This window comes from Carassius gibelio, chromosome A14 (assembly GCF_023724105.1).
Source record: "Carassius gibelio isolate Cgi1373 ecotype wild population from Czech Republic chromosome A14, carGib1.2-hapl.c, whole genome shotgun sequence".
NCBI lineage: Eukaryota > Metazoa > Chordata > Actinopteri > Cypriniformes > Cyprinidae > Carassius > Carassius gibelio.
Window position 1 is genome coordinate 3,158,638 of NC_068384.1, and position 21,154 is coordinate 3,179,791.

At 38.1% G+C, this 21,154-nt stretch overlaps 2 protein-coding genes across 2 annotated transcripts in view; both read left to right on the top strand.

The window, feature by feature from the left end:
* The window catches only part of LOC128026978 (glypican-3), a 113,579-nt gene extending 108,740 nt beyond the window's left edge, over positions 1 to 4,839 (top strand). Inside the window, exon 8 of the mRNA XM_052614291.1 lies at positions 752 to 4,839. Within this exon, the coding sequence (XP_052470251.1) occupies positions 752 to 924 (173 nt within the window). The 3' untranslated portion in view covers positions 925 to 4,839. The remainder of the gene's footprint in view (positions 1 to 751) is intronic.
* A 2,563-nt stretch (positions 4,840 to 7,402) lies between these two features.
* LOC128027265 (glypican-6) overlaps positions 7,403 to 21,154 on the top strand; it is a 36,898-nt gene continuing 23,146 nt past the window's right edge. Inside the window, exon 1 of the mRNA XM_052614688.1 lies at positions 7,403 to 8,114. Within this exon, the coding sequence (XP_052470648.1) occupies positions 7,958 to 8,114 (157 nt within the window). The 5' untranslated portion in view covers positions 7,403 to 7,957. The remainder of the gene's footprint in view (positions 8,115 to 21,154) is intronic.

Sequence of the window (21,154 nt, forward strand, 5' to 3'; positions counted from 1 at the left end):
TAAATAGCAGAAAAGTGAATTGTAAAGAATTTAATGATTGTTGCAGTAGTTGTAAGCTGAATGTGTTTGATTCACTAAATCAGAATAACACTGATTGGGTGGAATGTGTTTGATTCACTAAAAAAAACCATGTCAGAGTCATCTGTTCAGGAATCAGGCTACATTTGGTTAAATATATTCTGTTTGATTTATTCAAAAGAACTGACTCTTTAAAGTCATTTGTTCAGGATTTAGACTACACTAGTTGCACTGTATGTTTGCTTGTATCATTTGACTCATTAGAATCATTCATTCAGAACTAGGACTACACATATTTGAATGTGGAATATTGGAAAATGTTTGATTCACTAAAACAACTCTGAGTGAGACTACACTAGTTACACTGTGCATGTTTGCTTTACTAAAAATCACTAGACTCATTAGAATCATTCATTCAGAACTAGGACTACATTGATTTGAATGTGGGAAAATTGGACAGTATTTGATTCACTAAAAGGACTCTAGTGAACTAGTTACACTATGCTTGTTTTCTTTACTAGAAAGAATCATTAGACTCATTAGAATGATTCATTCAGGACTTGGACTACATTGATTGTTCGCAATGTGTTTGATTCAGTTAAAAGAACTGACTCATTAGAGTCATTCTTTCAATATGGGATTTTTCTTCTGAAGCCATATGATACACTTATTTAACAAACAGGTCTGCAGGTCCATCAATAAAATGTTTCTATCCCTCTCTTTTTCTTTTCAGATTTGGCAGATAACTTGGCAATTGACGACTTAACACTTCATGAATTGCTCCTGACTCCCAGACTGGCCACAGACTCCCAAGGGGGAGCATCCGTACCTGGAGCAGCACAGGCGGCATATTTTCCTAGTGCAACCTTTATTTTTACCATCATCATAATTTTGGGTCTTCAGTGATCACGTCTGAAGCTCTAATGATGCCCAAGTGTACATATAGCTCCATGATTTTGGCCAAGGACAAGAACCTTTCCTCTTCTCAGTCTTAAGTCTTACTATATAAACCTGTTCTTTTCTATATTTTGTGCGGACCTGAGGATCAATTTCATCTAAATGCTCAGACTATGAACTCATTCTTCTACAGCATGAAGAGCATTACTTACACATAGAAGAATCATGTTCTTTCCCTCCGAACTCGTATGCCACACAACAGCCATGTGTTTTACATTGAGCATCGCCTCCCCTCTGCTATACACATGCAGTTTTACACAAAGGCCAAAGCCTTCTGGAGGAAAAGGAGCTAAATCGCTTTTGAAAAGACAAAGAGGCTCAGCTTTTGTGAGTGAATGGGCACACTTAAGGAGAAGGAAGCGTGACTGACAGAGTCTGGGAACACATACGATCGCGGTCTCATACATACACTGCAGTGAGCTTCTCCTCTGCTGCTCATTTCCTGTGCAGTAAATGACCCTTGGATTGGAGGACATCAAGGCATCGGCATGTCGTTGTGAAACCCTCTCCTTACAGGGCGACACAGCTGTGCTTCATTTACAAAAAAAATGCTTTAAAACAGTTTTATTAGAATGCTGACTTTCTCTCTTCAGAAAATGTGGTATTTTATAATCTCTCTTTGATTTCGTCGCTCATTATCTCTCTTCCTTTTTCTTTCATTTCCTCTATTCTTGGATTATAATCATGTGATTAAAGCATTCTCTTAAATGGACACACACAAAACTTCCTGTTTTTCCTCTCTCCTTTTCGCAAGTCGCTGTAGCATTTGCCTTCAGTGAAAGATGGCTTGATGGATTTGTGCAGCTTTAAAGTTTTCTGTTTCTAGGCATCTTCATATACAAAGGGCTAAAGCTGTCATTTCAGATCAGAATGGGAAAACTAGTGTTTACACTGTTTTCCTTTTATAACCTGATATTTAATCTGTTACTGTTCTTCTTCATCTGTCACGTGTGTTTTAAACAAATTGAAAGAATCAGCTTCATTGTGCTAGACATCCCCAAACTGGAATGATACACAGTGTCCTGCAAGTTTTAAGAAGATTACCAATTTTAAATCATACTTTTTTTTCTGTTGTTGTATTATTTCAAAGCACTTAAACTCAAAGTAATTTTGAAGATGAAGAGTGTAATGCATTTATTTATTTATTGTGTCTTTGTGCCTCCTTCCCAGAAAACCATCCAAATCCATTTGAAGATTGACTTCCTCAAAGGTTGTAAACACTGCTGGGCCTTTTCAGAACTCTTTGTTTGAGTGGTTATGTCAACTTCTGATTCCACCAGAGACTTGAGTTCAGATCAAAACGGTCTGTTAGCTCAAAGTGTTTTGGGAATCTGTTTGGGTTTTTGGCAATTCCATTCCACTTGCTCACCAATGGATCCTCTAAAGTGAATGGGTGCCGTCAGAATGAGAATAAGAGTTCAAACAACTGATAGAAGCATCACAATAATAAACAAGTAATCCACACAACTCTAGTCCATCAGTTAACATCTTGTGAGTTTGTGAGAAATAAATCCATAATTAAAGCATTTTATTCTGGCTGAAACTCAAGTTCATAATCAGTTACATCTCTTGCCCCAAAAATAAAGTCTATCCCCTGTTGTTGTCGATCATCAAAATCCACTGACATATTTATTAAGAACTTTTAGACTGTTTTCCCTTATAAACAGTGCTTGATTTGTGTATATTTTTCTCCTGATTCAGACAGGATGACTGTTTTTTTGTGGAAAGAGTAATATTATGGATAGAGGAGTTGTAGTCAGAAACATGGGTTTGTAATTAAAAATGTTTTAATGATGAATTTGTTTCTTACAAACACGCAGCTTTTCTCTTCACAAGACATTAATTGATGGACTAGAGTTGTGTGGATTACCTGTGGATTATTTATCAGCTGTTTGGACTCTCATTCTGATGGCACCCATTCAGTCGTCCGGTGAACAAGTGATACAATGCTAAGAAGAAGAAGCAAAGTCATCAGCATCTTGGATACCCTGAGGATGAGTCAGTTTTTATTTTGGGATGTGAACTATTACTTTATAGTGTTAAACTTCTGTAATATTTTTAGATTCCCGCCTGTGGACGCTTGGATCAACAGAGGGGGTGCACCGAAATCAAAAGTGAATTATATGTGTTGATTTTTTACCAAAAAGGAAACTCCCAGCAATTTTTCTCTAGCACTGATTTCAGAAAATGTTTTGCCTTTCTACTGCATAGACAGAAACATTTTATTAAAAGCCCATTTTGCCAGCTGTGAATCATCCCTTTAAATACTGAACATCGGCTGATACAATAAAAAAAATACATAAAACATTACACTTAAAATACATTTAAAAAATCAGGTTGCTGAAATTCGATGCTGACACAGGTTTTCACCATGATACATCATTCAACCACGTGCTCCTGTTCTGCTGAAAAAGTTTTGTTTTGTAGCAGACTAAATAATGATTTCTTGGCTTACTCAGACTTTACAGAACTGCTAGTCTTTAAGAATGGTATTTTCTTAGTGTTTTACACCACACATATCATGCCACATATGTTAGCCCCATTTGACATCGTTTGAAAAGAAATCGTTTTAACACATTGCACACCTCAGTCAATATTATGCTTTTTGCCAGGCTACAGTTATGCTTTTATGTGATTCTTCAGGAGTAACGGGAGCTTTTGTGCCACTCTCCCCAATAGACCAGTGATACGCAGAGCTCTTGATATGGTCGACTGGTGCACCTTCACTGATCACTGGCCTCTCTGTAGCTCACCTCAGCTCTCATTCATGCATTGAGTATTGCGGGATAGTTGTTTTGTGGCAATGTCTGGATGGTTCAGTTTAGCCCCCACTTCCTGATAGCTGTGCCAACAGTTCCAACTGGGACATCCAGATGCTTGGTTAATGTTTTGGGGTGGTTTTCATACATTCATAAATTTGCTTTACTTTAGCACAATTTCTCTGTAATGCTCCTTTGTCTTCATTTTCACAGCTGTCCTTCACATTCACAGCCTAGATATTGATCACTTAAGTCTGGGGTTTTATCCAAAAAAATGTGATGGTTATTTTAATGAGTCGCAGGTAAAGGCCAGTTGGGAGGCAATTGTGTCCTGGTTGCAGCAATAGTTTTACAACTTAGAGCTTAAGTTTATTTGAGCTTTCCTTTTATGTCACAGTATTTAAAAGAAATAAATTTGAATTTAAGTGTTTACAAATGAAAATATCACAACTTTATTTATTTGAAAAAGATTTGGTTAAAGGTCTTTTGCAATGCAATGCATATTTACAGAAATATGCTTTATGTAAATTTGTAAGTAATATAAACCCTAGGCTGCAAGGAGGCATAATACATTCAGTCTGAAAGAAAAAAAAAACATGCAAACTTTAAAAACAAACTATGGCTGACTGATCGATATACAAAAATCTCAGTTTAATTGAAACAAATCGCTTATTGCCATACATTATGCATTAAATGACGGATGTGCTTCTGCCAGTAATGGAATGTGTTGAGTGCCGTAATTAAACTCTGAATTGTGTAATACTGTTTATACTGGTACTGATTGCACAGTGGGTGTGCATTCAAGGGCCATTTGGCACATCTGACTACTTGAGCTTGGCTTGAGCTGTTCAATAACCAGAGTGACAGGGGAGGGGGATAAAATGGAGCCCTTCATTCACGTCTGGGTACAGTTACTCAGACCTTACATTAATAGAACTTTCCTGTCTGTACCTGCTGTTCTGGGTAACCCAGTGTACAGAGTGTTTGGTGGTCAATACTGAACGTTCAGAGTACAAATGCTGTTTATTTGCGACGCTAAAATACATGTGTTTTAATTTAAAAAGTTTCCATGTAAATGATAATCAAATAAAATGTTAAAGTTGCAGTTGTGGTGTTGTTTTTACAGTTTGTTTGTGAAATTCTGTTTTTAATGTTACGCACTAGTGCATAAGGTGAGTATCTGTATGCAGTTCTCATTCCAACCAGTCGAGGGGTGTCTTTTCGACATCCAGTGTCTCAGTAGTATCAAAAAATGCATGTTGACCTAATTACAGAAAGTGAAGGCAACTGAAAAGCATATAATTAACTCATCTCCATTTTTTTCTTAATGATCTCCTCTGACTAAAGCTGTCAGACACACCTGTGGTGCCTCACACCTACAGCTGCAAATTAAACCGTATTTAGTCTGCGTGTATTTTCTGTCAACCCTTCCCACCCACCCAAAACACACACACAAACACAACAATCCCCCTGGTGTGTTTAACACACTTTATTTAGTAGTTAGTAGTTTATTGCTGTTTTTGTGATTCTGTGGGTGAAAATCATCTCTATACTAATGGGCCACCATGATAATGCACTCCAAAAATTGATTTTCATCCATTTTGATAATTAAAACAAGCTAAAACAACACATTTCTTAAATGATTTATCACAAACTCACTGTGCATAATCAATTTAGGTTTGTAAAATGGAAATGTACTTAATATATCGGCATTCAGAATCCATAAATAGGTTTTGTTGTCCAAAGTTAGATGTACAGAAAATGCATGAAATATTAATTGAAGCATTATATTTATTTTAATCTAATTAAGAATTATTTATCTAATACACTACTAAATTAAAATAGTTTGCCAATTATTTGTCTATATTTGTATGTCAGAAAACCCAATAGACAATAGTTGGTCAAATCCAGAAATGGAAAGTAAAATAATAATAATTATAATGTAATGTAGTAATTTAAAAGTAAATAATTAAAAATTTATAGTATTTACTGAAATAATCAGATTTAGTGAACTTAATGAATTAAAATTTATATTATTTCAGAAATATAATGTAGTTAAAATGCACTTTAAAAGTAAATCATATAAATATACTAATTTAGTGACTTCATCACATCTATACTTTATTCATAATTTAAAATGTCAATTTAAACACAAATGTAATACCCACTTTTAAATCTTTTTTTAAGTGTGATTCAATATGGTTTATTTAGAATGTTAAACACTGATTGAAATGCATTTAAAAAATTTACTAACAAAGTTATATTTTATTATATTTCAGATAAAGCAAAATGTTTAATATCAGGAGTATTAAGTGTAATCAGTCAGGGATGGAGGAACTGGCAGGAAAATGAAATGCATTTGTACAACCTTCACTGCACAACTTTTCATGCAGTAACTTCGAGCTATGGATCTGTCCGTTTATAAGTATTCTGGGAAAAAAGTGCTCTCACCTTTTGTTTTCTATTGAGTTTAACATCGGTCCACTCTCTCATATCCACAATCAACAGACCCCAGAACCCCTCCACAGATTCTCATTGGCCACTGGCTTTCCCAGCTTTGGTCACACAGTATGAATGGGGTAGGCTGAGGAATGCGGGGACATAATAGTTGGAATGTCAGTTTGCTAAGAGCTCCCCCTAGACCATACACACACACACACACACACACACACACTCACACAGCCACAACAACACATAGAAACATACACATGTTCCAGCACATACAGACATGTCAAAGTGTGCTCTCTGTGCTCATTCACTTTAAGATTAACAATGAATGGAAAACAATTAGCAATGTTAATGAGATTAAGAAAAGAAAAAAAAAAACACTGCATATAATGAAGGCCCCATTTCCACATTTAAAGCATTTGAGAGAAGACCATGCATCATTACTTAATATAGAACAATCTGAAACTCTATGACTTTCTCAGCCATAATATAAAGAACAATAATTGCAAATATATGTTTATCTTAAAACAGATTATTTGCATGCATTATACGTAGGGGCCTATATTTGCCACAAATTATCTGTGGTTTAACGTCCTTTGCGAAAGAGCTCAAGTCTCAGGAGGTTCAAAACAACCACACTTAAGCACAGTTCAAAATTGCTCTAATTATGGCCTGTGTCGTTGTTGGACAGACAGGCTGCTGACCCTGAGGACTGTCATCATTTAAGTGAGATGTTTTGGTTTTGTTGCTCGTCATGGGAGCCGGGCTGAGATTGCACCGTATGTGTGTGTGTCAAGAGTCAAGAGACATTTATTTGTCATTTGCATAGTTATCACTGGGGAAAACTGGGCATTGAAATGCTTGTAGTTGCTTGTGTGAGGTTAAGTTCTCATCTATGTTTAAAGCCCTTCTTGTGAGCTGTAAATAATGACTGTAATACAAAGAGACTGACTCTATATCTATCTATCTATCTATCTATCTATCTATCTATCTATCTATCTATCTATCTATCTGTCTATCTATCTATCTATCTATCTATCTATCTATCTATCTATCTATCTATCTTAACCATCAATTAAAGTGGCAAAAACTCCTTTGAAATGTCAGTATTTAAAGGCAGACTGCAAATTCTCAGTCAATGTAACCTCCTGCGCGCTCCATGCTCCACCCCGTGTGTTTCGCGTGGCCAGCTCTTTGGCGTGCTCGCGCAGTACTGAATCTATAGTGAGATCTCGCCGCGCGCACAAGCGACTACTCAATCTGCACTCTGCGTCCCGACTGCTCACCAGCGCGACAGGGGGAAAACTTTCTTAAAACTTTTATCGCCATTTTCTCTCTTCTCCTCCTAGAGAGCAGACTGCCTCCCGGATCTCTTAAACCAAAGAAACTGTTTTAAGAAGTACCTCACCTTTACAGCACTGAACGTGGGCGCGTGCATAGAGCTGGACGCAGCGCAGATTTGCTTTAGTTTTTCGTAAATAAAAAAAGTCACTACAAAGAACGTAAAGTCTTGAGTAGGCTACTTTAATGCTTGTTGCGTTTGGTCGCTTTTTATTTGTTTTACTTGTTTCGCTCGTTATTCTTCAGAAGCCCGGTTTTATTGCTCAAGACAATCCAGTTCGCGAGATTCGAGCGACTAAAAGAAGTTGAACAGAAACGCCGCATCCTCATGAGGAAATCAGAAGTAGGCTACGAATCTAAGAGATTTCGTGACTTAATTTTTTAGTTTTCTTTTACTTTGTGCTGTTGCGGCTCGATTGCTCAAGCAGTCCGTGATGAAGAAGATGTTGGTTGTATTCACTGTATGTCTGTCGCTGGTGGTTTTGGCGTCGGCTCAAGCTGATCAGAAGGCAAAGAGCTGCAATGATGTCAGAACTGCTTACAGTTCAAAAGGTTTCAACGTCAACGATGTCCCCAACAAAGGAGTCCATGGTGAGTTACACTGTTTAAATAGTTTTTTCCCTTAGGATGGAACTGTCTTAAGGCGCTTTCTCCAGATCATTAGCGCACTTCAGATTGTAACTAGGCAGTTACTTCATTTTATAAAACGGGATGCAGCTCGTGATTTAATTTCAGATTAAGTTAAGTGTTCCGTCGTTCCTCCCCTCCGCACCACCGGCTGCTGTCGTTGTTTCAAAGTGCCATTTGTCGTTGTAAGCGAGAGTCAGTCATCGGACAGTGATTGTCATCCAGAAGCGCTAATGCTCATGTAAATGCAGTGATTTTATCTGGAGCGGGGATGAGGCGGAGGAGTGGAACAAGGTAGCGTTTTTATCTCCACTTCAAGCCTGAACGAGGGGGAGAAACTAGCCTCAGGACACAGTTTGACTATAATCACGGTCTTATTTCCCCGTAAATAAAGGAGAAAGTTTTCCTGATTCGGACGCCAGTTAGGGAGGGTCAGGAAAGGAGACCTTCTTTTATGTTTCTATGTATTTAAGGCTTTGAATCTACACGGAATTGTGCAAATTCATAAACAAATGCAAAATGCAAAGATATTAAGGAAACTCACTAGATAACTAGCATCTGAAATTGGCATGACATGCTCTTTGCTTTATAAAGTGTTATGAGCATGAGGCCGCAGGTAATCACAGCCATGCTGATTTTCAGTTCAACAGCACGACTGTATAATACATCATGTAACAAAGCATTTACAATTTAATTATATCCCTGAGAAGAGATGATGCCAACACCTCAGATGATGCCAACCTTCATACAACATACAAAGCAACCAAATTTTGCAATAAGTTTGATAGCAACATATAGTCATTGCTAATAGTGTGCACCATGGGTTTGATTATATGACATTAACTAACGGCTTGATTTTTACCGTATGGACCTCAACTTGAGATAGTCACCACTGATAAGCTTTTACTAAATATAATGTAGAAACTTTAACTTTCTGTGAAGCTGATTTGCATAGAGAAAAGCGCTACACAAATAAACTTGAATTGAATATTCAGGGTCCTGCAAACAGCATATCAGTATCACAAAATTATGTGCCTATTTTAAATTTTTTATGATCTCACAAGTGTAACCAAAATATAACATGAGCATTTAATTAAATTCTATTAAAAAAAATTGCAAATGCGTTATCCCTATAAATGTATCAAAAGTGGGTTTTCATAATGAAGCCATAGAAGAATCATTTTTGGTTCCTTAAAAAACCATTCAGCTAACAGTTCTTAAAAAAGCATTTTTTTTTCTGAGTGTGAAAAACATGAATAATCCAAAGAACCTTTTTCCACCATTAAGAACCTTTTGTGCTGTGCAAATGTTCCATATAATGTTCTACAGGTTCTACATGGAACCTTACATGCCAATGAACCTTAATTTTTAGAAGCGGAATATAGAAAAATAATTAATGGAGAAAAAATATCGACTGTTTAATGCTGTGCATCTGTCATATCATTTGTGATTTGTTTGATTTTAGTGTTTTGTAATCAATCCCTTTCAGACATGTTCCGCTCACATACTCTGATCTAGAACGCAGGGAACACATGGTGATATAAACTAAATATCTGTACTCTTGAAACTTTGTTTAATCAAATTTAAAACCAGAATGAATTGTTGCATAATATATAGTGTATTCCTGTGATTCTTCTAAGTGATGGGAAACAATTGAGCCTGAGTCTTTCCTGTACTTTACACCAGCCCGACAGGTCCATTGTCTTCCCAGAGGTGTCATTGTGATGCAAACTTTGAATGTTCCCCAACATGTCTGCATTTGTCATGTTTTATTGTGTCAAATTTTGTTGTGATGGCTTTAAAGAATGAATTATAAAGGCTCGTTTAGAGGTTTAGTTGCAATGTGCGTGTACCTCTCACAATGGTGCACAATATGTGTCGGGACCCTGCACAAGGCTAACATTAGTTAGCATGCCTCAGTAAATAAAAGACTGAGATAATTGATACAGAGAGAGTGACATGGTCTGCTGTCACTGAGGGGTGGAGGTCCTTAGAAAGCAAAAAAGGAAGCATAAATAGCCCTGCTTTGGCTTAACAATGTCTCCTGTTGCCAGGGAGAAATGGTCCACAGGAGAACCTAATAGAACCGGTAGTGGCCCCACGGTTCTGGCTTTCTGAGGTGGCCTTCTTCACCTTGTGGTCAAAACATGTCTTCTTTATTCTTCTGTAGTCCGGAAGCACAATTCCATCCTCAGGGGTTTGAGCCAGTCCTACACTTAGCACTTATCAGGCAAATAGTCAAAGTTACATCCCATGCATGATGATTTTTCAGTGTTTCCAGCGACTCATCAGCAAGAAAGGCTGTTTGAACCGGCGGTTTCATTCAAAGACCTGTTCACTTGAATGTTGTCTTGCTTTTGTTATTATCATAAATCTGACGTTTATGGCTTTTGCAGGGATGGCCGATTTCCTGCAGTATCTTTTGCAGTGGAAAGATCAACTTTCTAGCTTGAGATCTTATGGTTAAAGGCTTTTTGTACATTATATGGAAGTGAACCTAAAATGAGGGATTCATTTGGTTGATATCATCATGCATGTCCTACCACATATTCCTTCCTGTAATGTTATTTGTCTATTTAAATGTAAGTCAGGAATTTTCAGAAGAAGCCTTTTCATAAAATTAATTATCCCAAAAAAACTGCTATCATTTACTCACCTTAATGTTGTTCCAAGCCTTTAAATGTTGAAGGATGTTCTTTTACTTTCACTGTTTTGTCAAAAGTAAAAAAAAATATTATCTTAAAGAAATGCATGCAGGTATGGAATGATCCCTTTAAAGTTGTGCCTCTTACAGCCTCTAGCTATTTTTCCAACAAATGTGCTTAATGAATGATGATGAGTTACTTAAATACTTTGCTACAACCCTTGACCCTTGAAGGGAAAATATTTTAAAATCTAATTGTGTCTTCAAGAGATTTAGAGACACCAAGTAAAAGTGTATGGCACTTTCTTTAGTAAAAGTCATAGTATCATGTTTAAGACCCCTAGCAAATAAGTTTGCTGAGACCACTTACCACTTGATGCTGCCATTTCCACTAAGCTGCACGCCATAGGCGGAGTTTCACTTTTGTGCGTGGGGGGGCACCTACCTGCAGATGCGGTGTAGCAGTCGATTCTGTTCCCCTCGGAACGTCTGTTTCCCTTTACGCAAACATACTACAATTCTTGCATAGTTGCCGAGTTACTATACGTACGATCAGAACTAGCGTGCGCAAGAAGCGTGAGAATAAATAAATACAGAATTCCTATTTTCTCATTTTATTTGTCCTATCTTATAATTTTTGTGGATATAATGAGTAAGTTTAGAATTAATTATTTTTAATTAGTAATTAGAAAATATGAATTCTGTATTTATTTTTATTTTTCAAAGCACAAGACAGGCATTAATTGGCTCTGGTCTTGGTATCTTGCCTTGTCAACAGCTCCTCATAGTGATCCAGCAGATTGCTTTTCCCCGCACTGGAGAAATCTGCTTTGCTTTATGTTGGCGCTTTGCTCTCATGTCATGCATCAGGTATGGACAATGGCAAAGATCAAACATGTTTCCTCCCCCTTTCTCCTGAAAGATTCATCCCACTCTTAATTACTTCAGTACATTATGAGACTCGGAAAGGCGATGACATCACCTCGCTGGCCTCTTGATATTGTACAGATCAGATCTGAATTGGACATACTTGATCTTTGGCCTGTATCTTGGATGCATCAGCATAATATATTTATCTTTGCAGGCCAGTCTTTTATTACGGTTATTGTTATTATTATTGCTTGCCTTGTATTTTCACTTTGAGAGATAATTGAACGATTGTGTCATTTCATAGCAGGTCTACACTGAACTTTGCAGGAAGTAGTTCTGCCCTTTTCCCTGTCCCTTGTGTGTCTATAAACTACTTCAGCTACTACTTCTTTTTTCAGCTATTGATAGAATTGGTGAACTCTTAACTCTTGTTATTTTTGTGTGCACTGTAACTATATCTGTAATGGAGTTTTGCAGATAAGATTGTAAATGAGATATAATTAAGCTGTTTTATTTGGGTAAAACATGTTTCCACTGACAGTCAGATGGGTTGAGAGTCACAAGGAGTTGATCATGCCAGTAAGAAGTTAATTTATGCTGTTAATAAGACCTTTGTATGCCACTGTGTCAGATCAGAGCATGCAAGCCCCCTCCTCACCACTCCGGCTAATCAGAGGCTAATCGCTCAAGTGCGATAATGAAAGAACAAATCATGTTTGTTGTCACTATTGGCAGCTGTGTGTACCATGATCAGGGCAGATGTCACTCATTAAATTATATGTTACTGTAATAATAAAGTGAAAATACTTCAGTATTTTGTGAATTAAGTTTTTATTACACATTAACACCTTTCTAATTCTGTTTTAAAGTAGATGACAGTTAACACTTTCATTAACTATTTCTAATGAGATATTACAATTTAAAACAATTGTTCTATGCTAATGTATTGTAAAATGCAATTTATTGCTTTGATGGCAAAGCTGAATCTCTGCATCATTCCTCCAGTCGTCAGTGTCACATGATTCTTCAGAAATCATTCCAATATGCAGATTTGCAGCTCAAGAAACATTTCTTATGATCAGTGCTGAAAACAGTTGGGCTGCTTTATATTTTTGTGGAAACCGTAATCATTTTTTCCAGGATTCTTTGATTGATTTGATTGCGGTTCACGTTTGCCCTGCTGTGGGACAGACTGAAGCGGAGCTGATCTGTGGCAGTGCTCTCAGTGACCTGACCCCTGTGGATAACTGCCTGTAATTGAGTTTGGCTATCAGGAGGAAGTGGTCTTGTGAATGAGAACAGAGCAGTGTTTGGTAATGAGCAGGCAGGAGGAGTAGTGCCATGCGACCGGGCCAACACACTCTCATGGTAATTTGAAACTATTTTAAGTTATGGAAAATTCAAATGAAGTTGTACAATCTCATTAGTACATTTTTGTATGATCTGCTTTGCAGATTTAAGAGTGAAACATCATGCTTATGTTTTTTTTAAAGTCATACTTTCCATATAAATCACATCATGATTTTCCTGATCTGTGACTTTTTTCCACACATTTTAAAATGTGTGCAGAAAGTCTCTCTTTCACTGCTTCCTCTCAATCCCCCTCCAAAAATAACCCTGAGAGCGACAGCCTGTGCAGTGTGTGGGAACAATGGGATGCTCCTTTTAGTCTGCCCTCTCTTTAGCGCAGTCCACAGGGGAACCACCAAGATCTCCTCAGTGGGACCTTAGAGACAGGAGCAGCAACAAAGTCTCAGCCGGAGGACCTTCAGTAGAGGATTGACTGACCGTTGAATGAAAGAGAAAGGAGTTTTGACCGACAGAAGAAGGGCGGCAGAGAGTGGCAACTTAACATGTTACTAGGAGAAGCTGCCCCCGCATTTGATTGAGCCAAAGCGTGTGAACCGCTCACAGGCAATGTGAGGAACGCTTCGAAAAATGTCCAGGGGCGGGAATTGTGGGTTCTGACTCACCCTGAGTCATCGGTGCACTCTGAATGGGCAGATGTGCACAGACATGAAGAATAAAGCCCCACACTTCTTTTGACATTGTTAGTGTAGTTTGTGGTTTTCCCTGAATAAATCTGGCACAGTACAGAGTGATTTCGGATGGGTGCTGTGTAAAATCCGGCCGTGTGTTTGTGGCTTTCCACACTTGAAGGCAGATACAGGCTGCCACTGAAGTTCCTTGTTAACACTTCCCATTTCCATGCTGTTAAATCGACACTCCCTGGGCTCCCAAACTTGGCTGGTGGGTCTGTTCCTGTTCCTTTGCATCCTGCTGGATAGGGACGGCATTGTAGGCAGTGTTTGTATCGAAGCAGCTTTTCTACACTTTTACTTTGGATTTCTAAGTAGTCTTGTCTAAGAGTTATCCCTCCGTTCCTTTCATTTGTCCCACTCTTCTCACCTCCCTATCTGCTCTGTGTGTGGGAAGTTTTCCAGATGATTTTAATACCAAAACAGACTGCTACAGCGAAGGCTGCTGTTTGCTCAAACCTTTCCTCCCATGGCTTTGTTATCAGGCATTAGCATGGCAATATGTGCTGGAGTTGTCAAGCAGATACTGACTAGAGGCTTAAGATTTGGATACAGTTTTCCACTGGGACATTCCCTTAACCTCATTCTTCTGCAGAACTCCCCATGTGTGTTATTTGAGAGCTGGTGGGTCCTTTTTCTTTAGCTGGTTTCAGTCACATTGGTGTTGGTCCCCTAGCTTTGAGCAGATTAATACTTTTATTCTGGAAATAGACATTGAATTGATCAAAAGTTGTAGTAAAGACTTGTATTATATTATTCAAATAAATGCTGTTCTTTTGAACTTATTCATCGAATAATTGTGAAAAAAATACACCAAGGCTTCCTCAAAAATATTAACCATCAACTGTTTTCCACATTGATAATTCTTGAGCAGTAGATGGACCACGTGACACAGAAAAATGGAGTAATGATGATGATAAATTCAGCTTTGCCACCAAGAATAAATTACATAAAATATATTCAAATGGAAGTTATTTTACATTGTAAATATTCTTCACAATATAGTTCCCCCCCCCCCCCCAAGTAAATACAGCCGTGGTGAACAAATAAGACTTCTTTCAAAAACATTACAAATTCTTCCTGACCATAAACTTTTACATGGTTGTAGAAGACATTAACAAAGCAATATGAATGCCCATACAAATACATATTGTGTTGGTAACACTTTAGAATATAGTTCCATTCATTAATGTTAGTTAATACATTGTCATAAACCAATAATGAACCATTTTACAAGCATTTGTAAAAAACAAACAACATGTAAAAATATTAATAAAGACAGTGAAATTATTGCATCATCAACTAACAGTGAAAATGCATTGACTATTGTTAACAAATGGGACCTCGGTGTTATGTGGAGGGATTGGGATTAACTCAGATGCAGACAGGAAGTACCAAACACAGGATTTATTAACACAAAAGGGGAAAACAAAACCCACGAGGGGGAAAACAACGACTAGGGTAGACACTAAATTACTTTACAAGACACGATAAACAGGATAAACAAAGACTCTGAACACTAACTACAAACATACACTCACGGTTATACAAAGACTTCTTAAAGGGGTTACAAGGATACGATATCTCACGAGGCTGACATGTAGAAACACATATGAGGAAACAATGAACCGACAAAAGACAGAGCACACTAGGGGATCTAAATAGGAGAACTAATCAAGACACAACAGGTGGCACAGATAAGGCAATCACGACAAGACTAGGATAACAAGGGGGCGGGGCAAGGGGACGAGACAACACAAGCACATGGCCCAAAGACAAGGCCATGTGCTTGTACACAAAACATGGGTCTGTCATGATCCTGCCTCAAGACTAGAGAAAAGTCAGGACATGAAGGCAGAATCATGACACTCGGTTTTAAAGCGTTACGGAAACGTGATATGATTGTATCGTAACTGCCTTAATGTAAATCAGTAATGATAATTTGACTATTATGTCTGTGGTTTTTCTCCCGCCTCTCACAATCATTTGTGGGTTTTGGGCAGAAGCCCTTCACTCTGGGAATGTTCCAGATTTCCTGTAATCCCTGCTAATTACTTGCACGGTCAACATCAAGCCTCCCCCTGATGATCCTCAGACCAGGACGTTTCAGCCCGCGTGTATGCAGCCAGTTTGATTACCTAATTCTGCACTTCATACACATGAAAAAAAGCCTTTGGAGAGAATGGAGAATTGAGATGGTGTGTTTGGGCAGACGGGTGAAGGTGGTTAAAGAGTTCCCTCGCAGACCTCCATCCCACCTCTGGCTCAAGTTATTTTTTTATTTTCCCCTAGTCTAGTTTGACTGTTCAGTTTGCCACAAGTCACTCAGACAGACCCTGGATAAATGTTTTTGAGGTGGGGCAAAGTCATAGTGATGATTTCACTGAAACATAATGGAAGAGCGGCCTGAAAACCTTAAAATGGCCACATTTGATCTCCTTTCATTCTTTTAGAGCAGAAGATCCCCTTGTTGGTTGATTTATTGACATTCCTGTCCATATATAATATTCTTGATGGTCGAGATGTCAGTCAAAAGCATAGTAAATTTACTCCCACTACAGTCACTTATTGCCACCGCTCTTCCCACCAACTTCACGGCTATCCAGTTTCCTAAGCCCAACAGGTCTATCAGAATCATTGTTGCAGGGTTGTAGCTTTGAGGACTTGAAATATGATCTTTGGCCTGACCTCATCCTGGCCATGGGCCTTCTTTTCCTCTGTCTTTCACCATCCCCTCTTCTTTCTTGTGCATTAACTCAATGCTTGTCCGTCAGTTTGGACATCTGCTGGTTTTCAGCCGCTCTTAGATGTCGGTTATAAACACTGACAGAGAACGGTTCGGGCTTCTGCTGCTTTGCTGTACCAAGGGGGATGAGGTGTAGGGCTCCTGCATTAAAACCTTTCATATGCTGAAGGTTAAGGTGATGTTTTGTTTTTAAAAAGTGGATTTTGAGAGTTAGGAAGAATATAAGTGTAAAAATGAAGGGGATCTAGACTTGGAGAGCCAAACAATGAGCGCGTTTGTGGTTTCAGTCATATGCGGCTTATGGTGGGCTTGCAAATTTCCAAACAAGACATGCTTTGACCTAGATATAGCCCCCTTTTGAAACTCAGATTGTTTGTGTGGATCTATGGCAGTTTGAAGTTAAAAAGCTTTGTTTGGTCTGTTCTGTATTGTAGGTGACTATAACACAGACAGAGAAATATACAGAGTTGAGTTGTGTGGGAAATGCCCTTTTGGTGACTCTTTATACACATTATGATGTACACATGTGCTCAACTAAAACTTCATGTGGTTGGATTGTTGAAAGTAGGTTTCTGTTGAAAGAAACAGTGGCTTTTTAATAGGTTTTTGTGTTGAATATTTAGAGCAATCATAATCTATTGCTCGTAAGCAGTTAATAGCCAGTCACCACTCTATTCAAGCAAAAATATTTATATCATTTGCTAAAATTTACCAATTAAGCTTTATTCACTTTTTCACACTTTTTGTTGCAAAGGGTTGCCAAGAGGTGGAACATTTCTGGAAACCTTTCAAAATTCCTTGGAATATTCCAAAAAGTCTTGGAAATTTTCCAGAATTTATAACATTGTCATGAAGAATTACGAGGAAAGGTGTGCTTGAGAAGAGCAACGAGCATTATCTTATTACATTTTGATGAGGTGCATTGTGGCATTTTTCTTTTCCCAATGAAGGTTTGAGAAAAAAGTATTTTAAAGATGTATTTTCTTGCAAGAAAAGGGCTACATTCATACAGCCATTCAGTGTTTTCTGTAGAATGCAAGAGAGAAAATATTTTAATTCAGTATTTATACCCTACTCAAATCAGGATACTTCCATCTCAGCCAATCATAATGCATACTCAAGATGCCCATTTAAGGTGTCCAACTGTCCCCTAAATGTGTTTCTAAGTATTTTATGCTAATCATTTAAGAAGCAATGTGTAAAATTTCACACTTGTCTTACACACTAGTACAGTGAAGCAAATAATACCAGTAAAAATAATATTAATTAAGATAAAAATTTAATTTCCTCTACATGCATCAGCCTAGGTTTAGTACTTAGCATAACTTTCACGTTACAGCAAAGCTTTGGTTTGGGATTGTTGATATTTAAGGGGAAAAGTGAGTTTCCTGCAATCCCCCAAAGCGTTTGTTACCATTTGACTGATTATTTTAGGTAATGCATGTATTGTCACTGCTCAGCCAGGCCTACAGTTTTTTACTTTGGACCTTCCCACCCCCTGCCAACCTCTCCACTGTCTTTCATCTGTGTGAGTCTTCATGCAAACATGTGGACAGATGTTCATTTTTGGAGAGGGATTGGGGATTCATTCATTATAGCATCCGAGTGAGCTGTGTCATCAGCTTTTCATGTGTTTGTTTTTCCCCCTTTTCAACCCTCTCTTCCTTCTCGTCTCTTCATAGTCTGTACCTTTTGCCCTCTTTTTCCTCATGGGTAAACATACGGTGCATTCCAGGCTGTCAGTGTCTCTGCTTTCATACAGATTCATTGTAATTTCTTTTATTGTATCTCTGGCTGAAGGTATTAGTTGGAGTTATGTAATTGCTTCCAACTGAACATTGCTCAATTTCATGGAACCGGGTGTGTCCGTTTCTTCACCACGTCCCTTGCTCAGTGGATGAATCAATTATATTAATTGTTATAATGTTGGCTGTTTTTCAACAAAAATGCACCAAATTAAATCATAAGTCATTAGTGTCAGCCAATAAATGAGATTTTGTTAAGTTTTTATTTGATAAATTTTAAAGTCACTGTGACGGACAGATCGCTATGTGGAAATTACACTAAAACAGTCAGGATTATGCAAACGTTTGTCAAATGTGGCTTATCAAATGTCTACTTTAAAACTAAAACAAATACCAATATTTTCAGATGTTATCTAAGCCTTATGAAACATGCACATCCAATGTGGAGATGACGAGTCAGTGTCGTTGACTTCCTCACTGCAGAATTATTATAATTATAAGACAGTCCTCTTGCAGTTTTTTTTTCCCTGGCACATTCATAATCATTACTTCTGTGGCACGCATTGGTAAGCTTTATGCATGTGCTTAAACAATTAAAAGCTCATTATTATGAATTATATGGTTTATTAATATATACACGTGACTAATTGTTTAAAATGAGCCACTGCTAGTCCACCAGAAACATCTTTAGTCGAGTGCAGCCCTAACTCAAAACCTATGAACTTTTTCACACTTATCTTTGTGCCAACACTTGATTTTCTCATCACCATGTTGTGCTTGTCTAGTTTCGCCCATGAGATCTGACTCTGCTCAGCCATGAACTGACTTCCATGAAGTTTGTATTAGGATCTTCACACTCCAGCATTCATGAAAGCACAATATAAGTAATGAACAACGGAGATCCGCCGATTCCTCTGTTAAACTCCAAACATGCAGTGTCCTGACTTTTAATGTGTCGGTGAAAGAGCCATTGCAAGTTAAATGATTCACAATGAGGTGACCTGGGAAGTGGTGTAGGCAGGGAGCTTTTGTGAGCAGAGACAAAGCTGGAGACGGCTCGCTGGGGCGGGAGAGGCAGACAGACCCGGAGTGATGTTGTGGAATCTCCCCAGGGACTTCTGGGTAAATGTTCATGGATGGCAGCCTTTTGGAATGCTTACCAGTGGGGAGTTTTAATTGGCCAGAGGCCCTGCTCTGGTTTAGCAATCAGAGATTGACTGGTACAAAAGGATGAGAGCTTGTGGGTGATCACTCAAGTGTGTACATCAATCTAACATATGTGTGTCTCACCGCACCGATTCAGAGTTTTTGAGGATTTACATGGTATTAAGGCTCCCTGCCTGCCCGGCATCATACCTTACATCTGGTTTGTGTTTTGTGTAGTTTTGATGTTGCTCTGCGCCTAAGTGCACCACAGAAGACCAGGAGATTGTTTAACTGCTGTGCTCTTACCCTGGTTAATGATCAAACAGCCGTCTAGACTCATAAGCCTGTTATTAAGAGTCAAACGTTATGGCTCAGTAGTATACGATCGGGACCTTGACTTTTGATGAAAACAACCATATTGCTTTGTTTTCTGTGCATTTATTTCCTCTTCATTAACCCACGTTCCATCTGAAAAGAAAGTGTTGGTGGTTTGGTGTTTTGACAGCTGTGTGGGAGAGCTTTTAATCCCTGATTAATTTAAGGAAGCTTCATTTCTCACACATGCTTTCCTTGGCCTTGTGGCTGACTGCCATGTGTCTTCAACTCTAATTCTCCTCAGATGAATCTCCTAATCTCTGAACCATTTCAAAGTGAATTTTGAGTGCTTGTTTTATACGATTAGAATGAAAGAGCTCAGCAAGAAGTGGATTTAAACATTTCTGTGGGCCCAAATCTTTTTTTGGATGAGATTTATGTGAATTCAGAGTGCAACCAGATGTATGTAGCACAGACTGTAACTCTTGTTCTAAGATGTTTCTACTGAAAACAAAGGTAGTTGGCATTAGATACTTTTTTGGTATGTTAGCACGTCCTTCAGTGCAACATGAAGTAGTCCATCTTAAACTGTTTGTTAAATGTAATTCTAATGCTGTTTTTATGAGCTTATATTAACTGAGAGACTGTGAGGAATATTAATATTTGTAAAGTTGTGATGTAGCTGAAATAGAAGACCTTTTGTTCTGTCAATCGTTTGTTGATCAGATGAAGGCAGATTGGCTAGGCTAAATACAAGTTTAAAGCCCACTGCAATAAAGGGCAGGGTTAAAGCACACTAAATAATTGGAGAAGTCAAGCATACGTTTTAAAACTTTTTAAACTAAATTTAAACTTATGCCTCGATCAGCTGTTCACAATAAGCTTTTAGGAAACAGATAATGCCAACTTTAAAAATGTATTGTCACACTGCAAGGCCATTTCAAATGTAGGTAGAGTCATAAAAAAGTAAATAATCATTTCTTAAAATATGCATTTTCCCCTATGCATTAATGTAAAATTGAACCAAAAAAAATTCATGGACATGTTTTGCATCAACTGACCCATAAACCACTGTTGAACATTTGTCACGTTTTTGGCTGCACTATTACCTTTGTTAAACCATTATTAACCATTAACTATTTGAAGGTGAAGGAAAAGTCTCTCTAGTCTAAACTTGTTGTCCTGTTGTGAATTTAAATGTAATATTTTAGCCAAACCGTGATTTGACTGTTTTTTTTCACTCTGTGTTGCTTCCTTTATTTCGGCCTTACCGGACACAAGGGCCATAGTTTGCTGAATGAGCCATGTGTCCCTGCTTGGCTGGACTGTACCGTATTATAACTGCACAAGTGTCAGATGGGCCTCTTGGTGTGGGATATCCTGCTCGTTAACTCAGTTCCTCATTAATATGACACTTGCCCCATAGGGCTGCAGAGAGATGTTTCTATCAAGGGATATCACTCGTACCTCCAGATTAAAGACCAGAAGGGTTCAGCTGC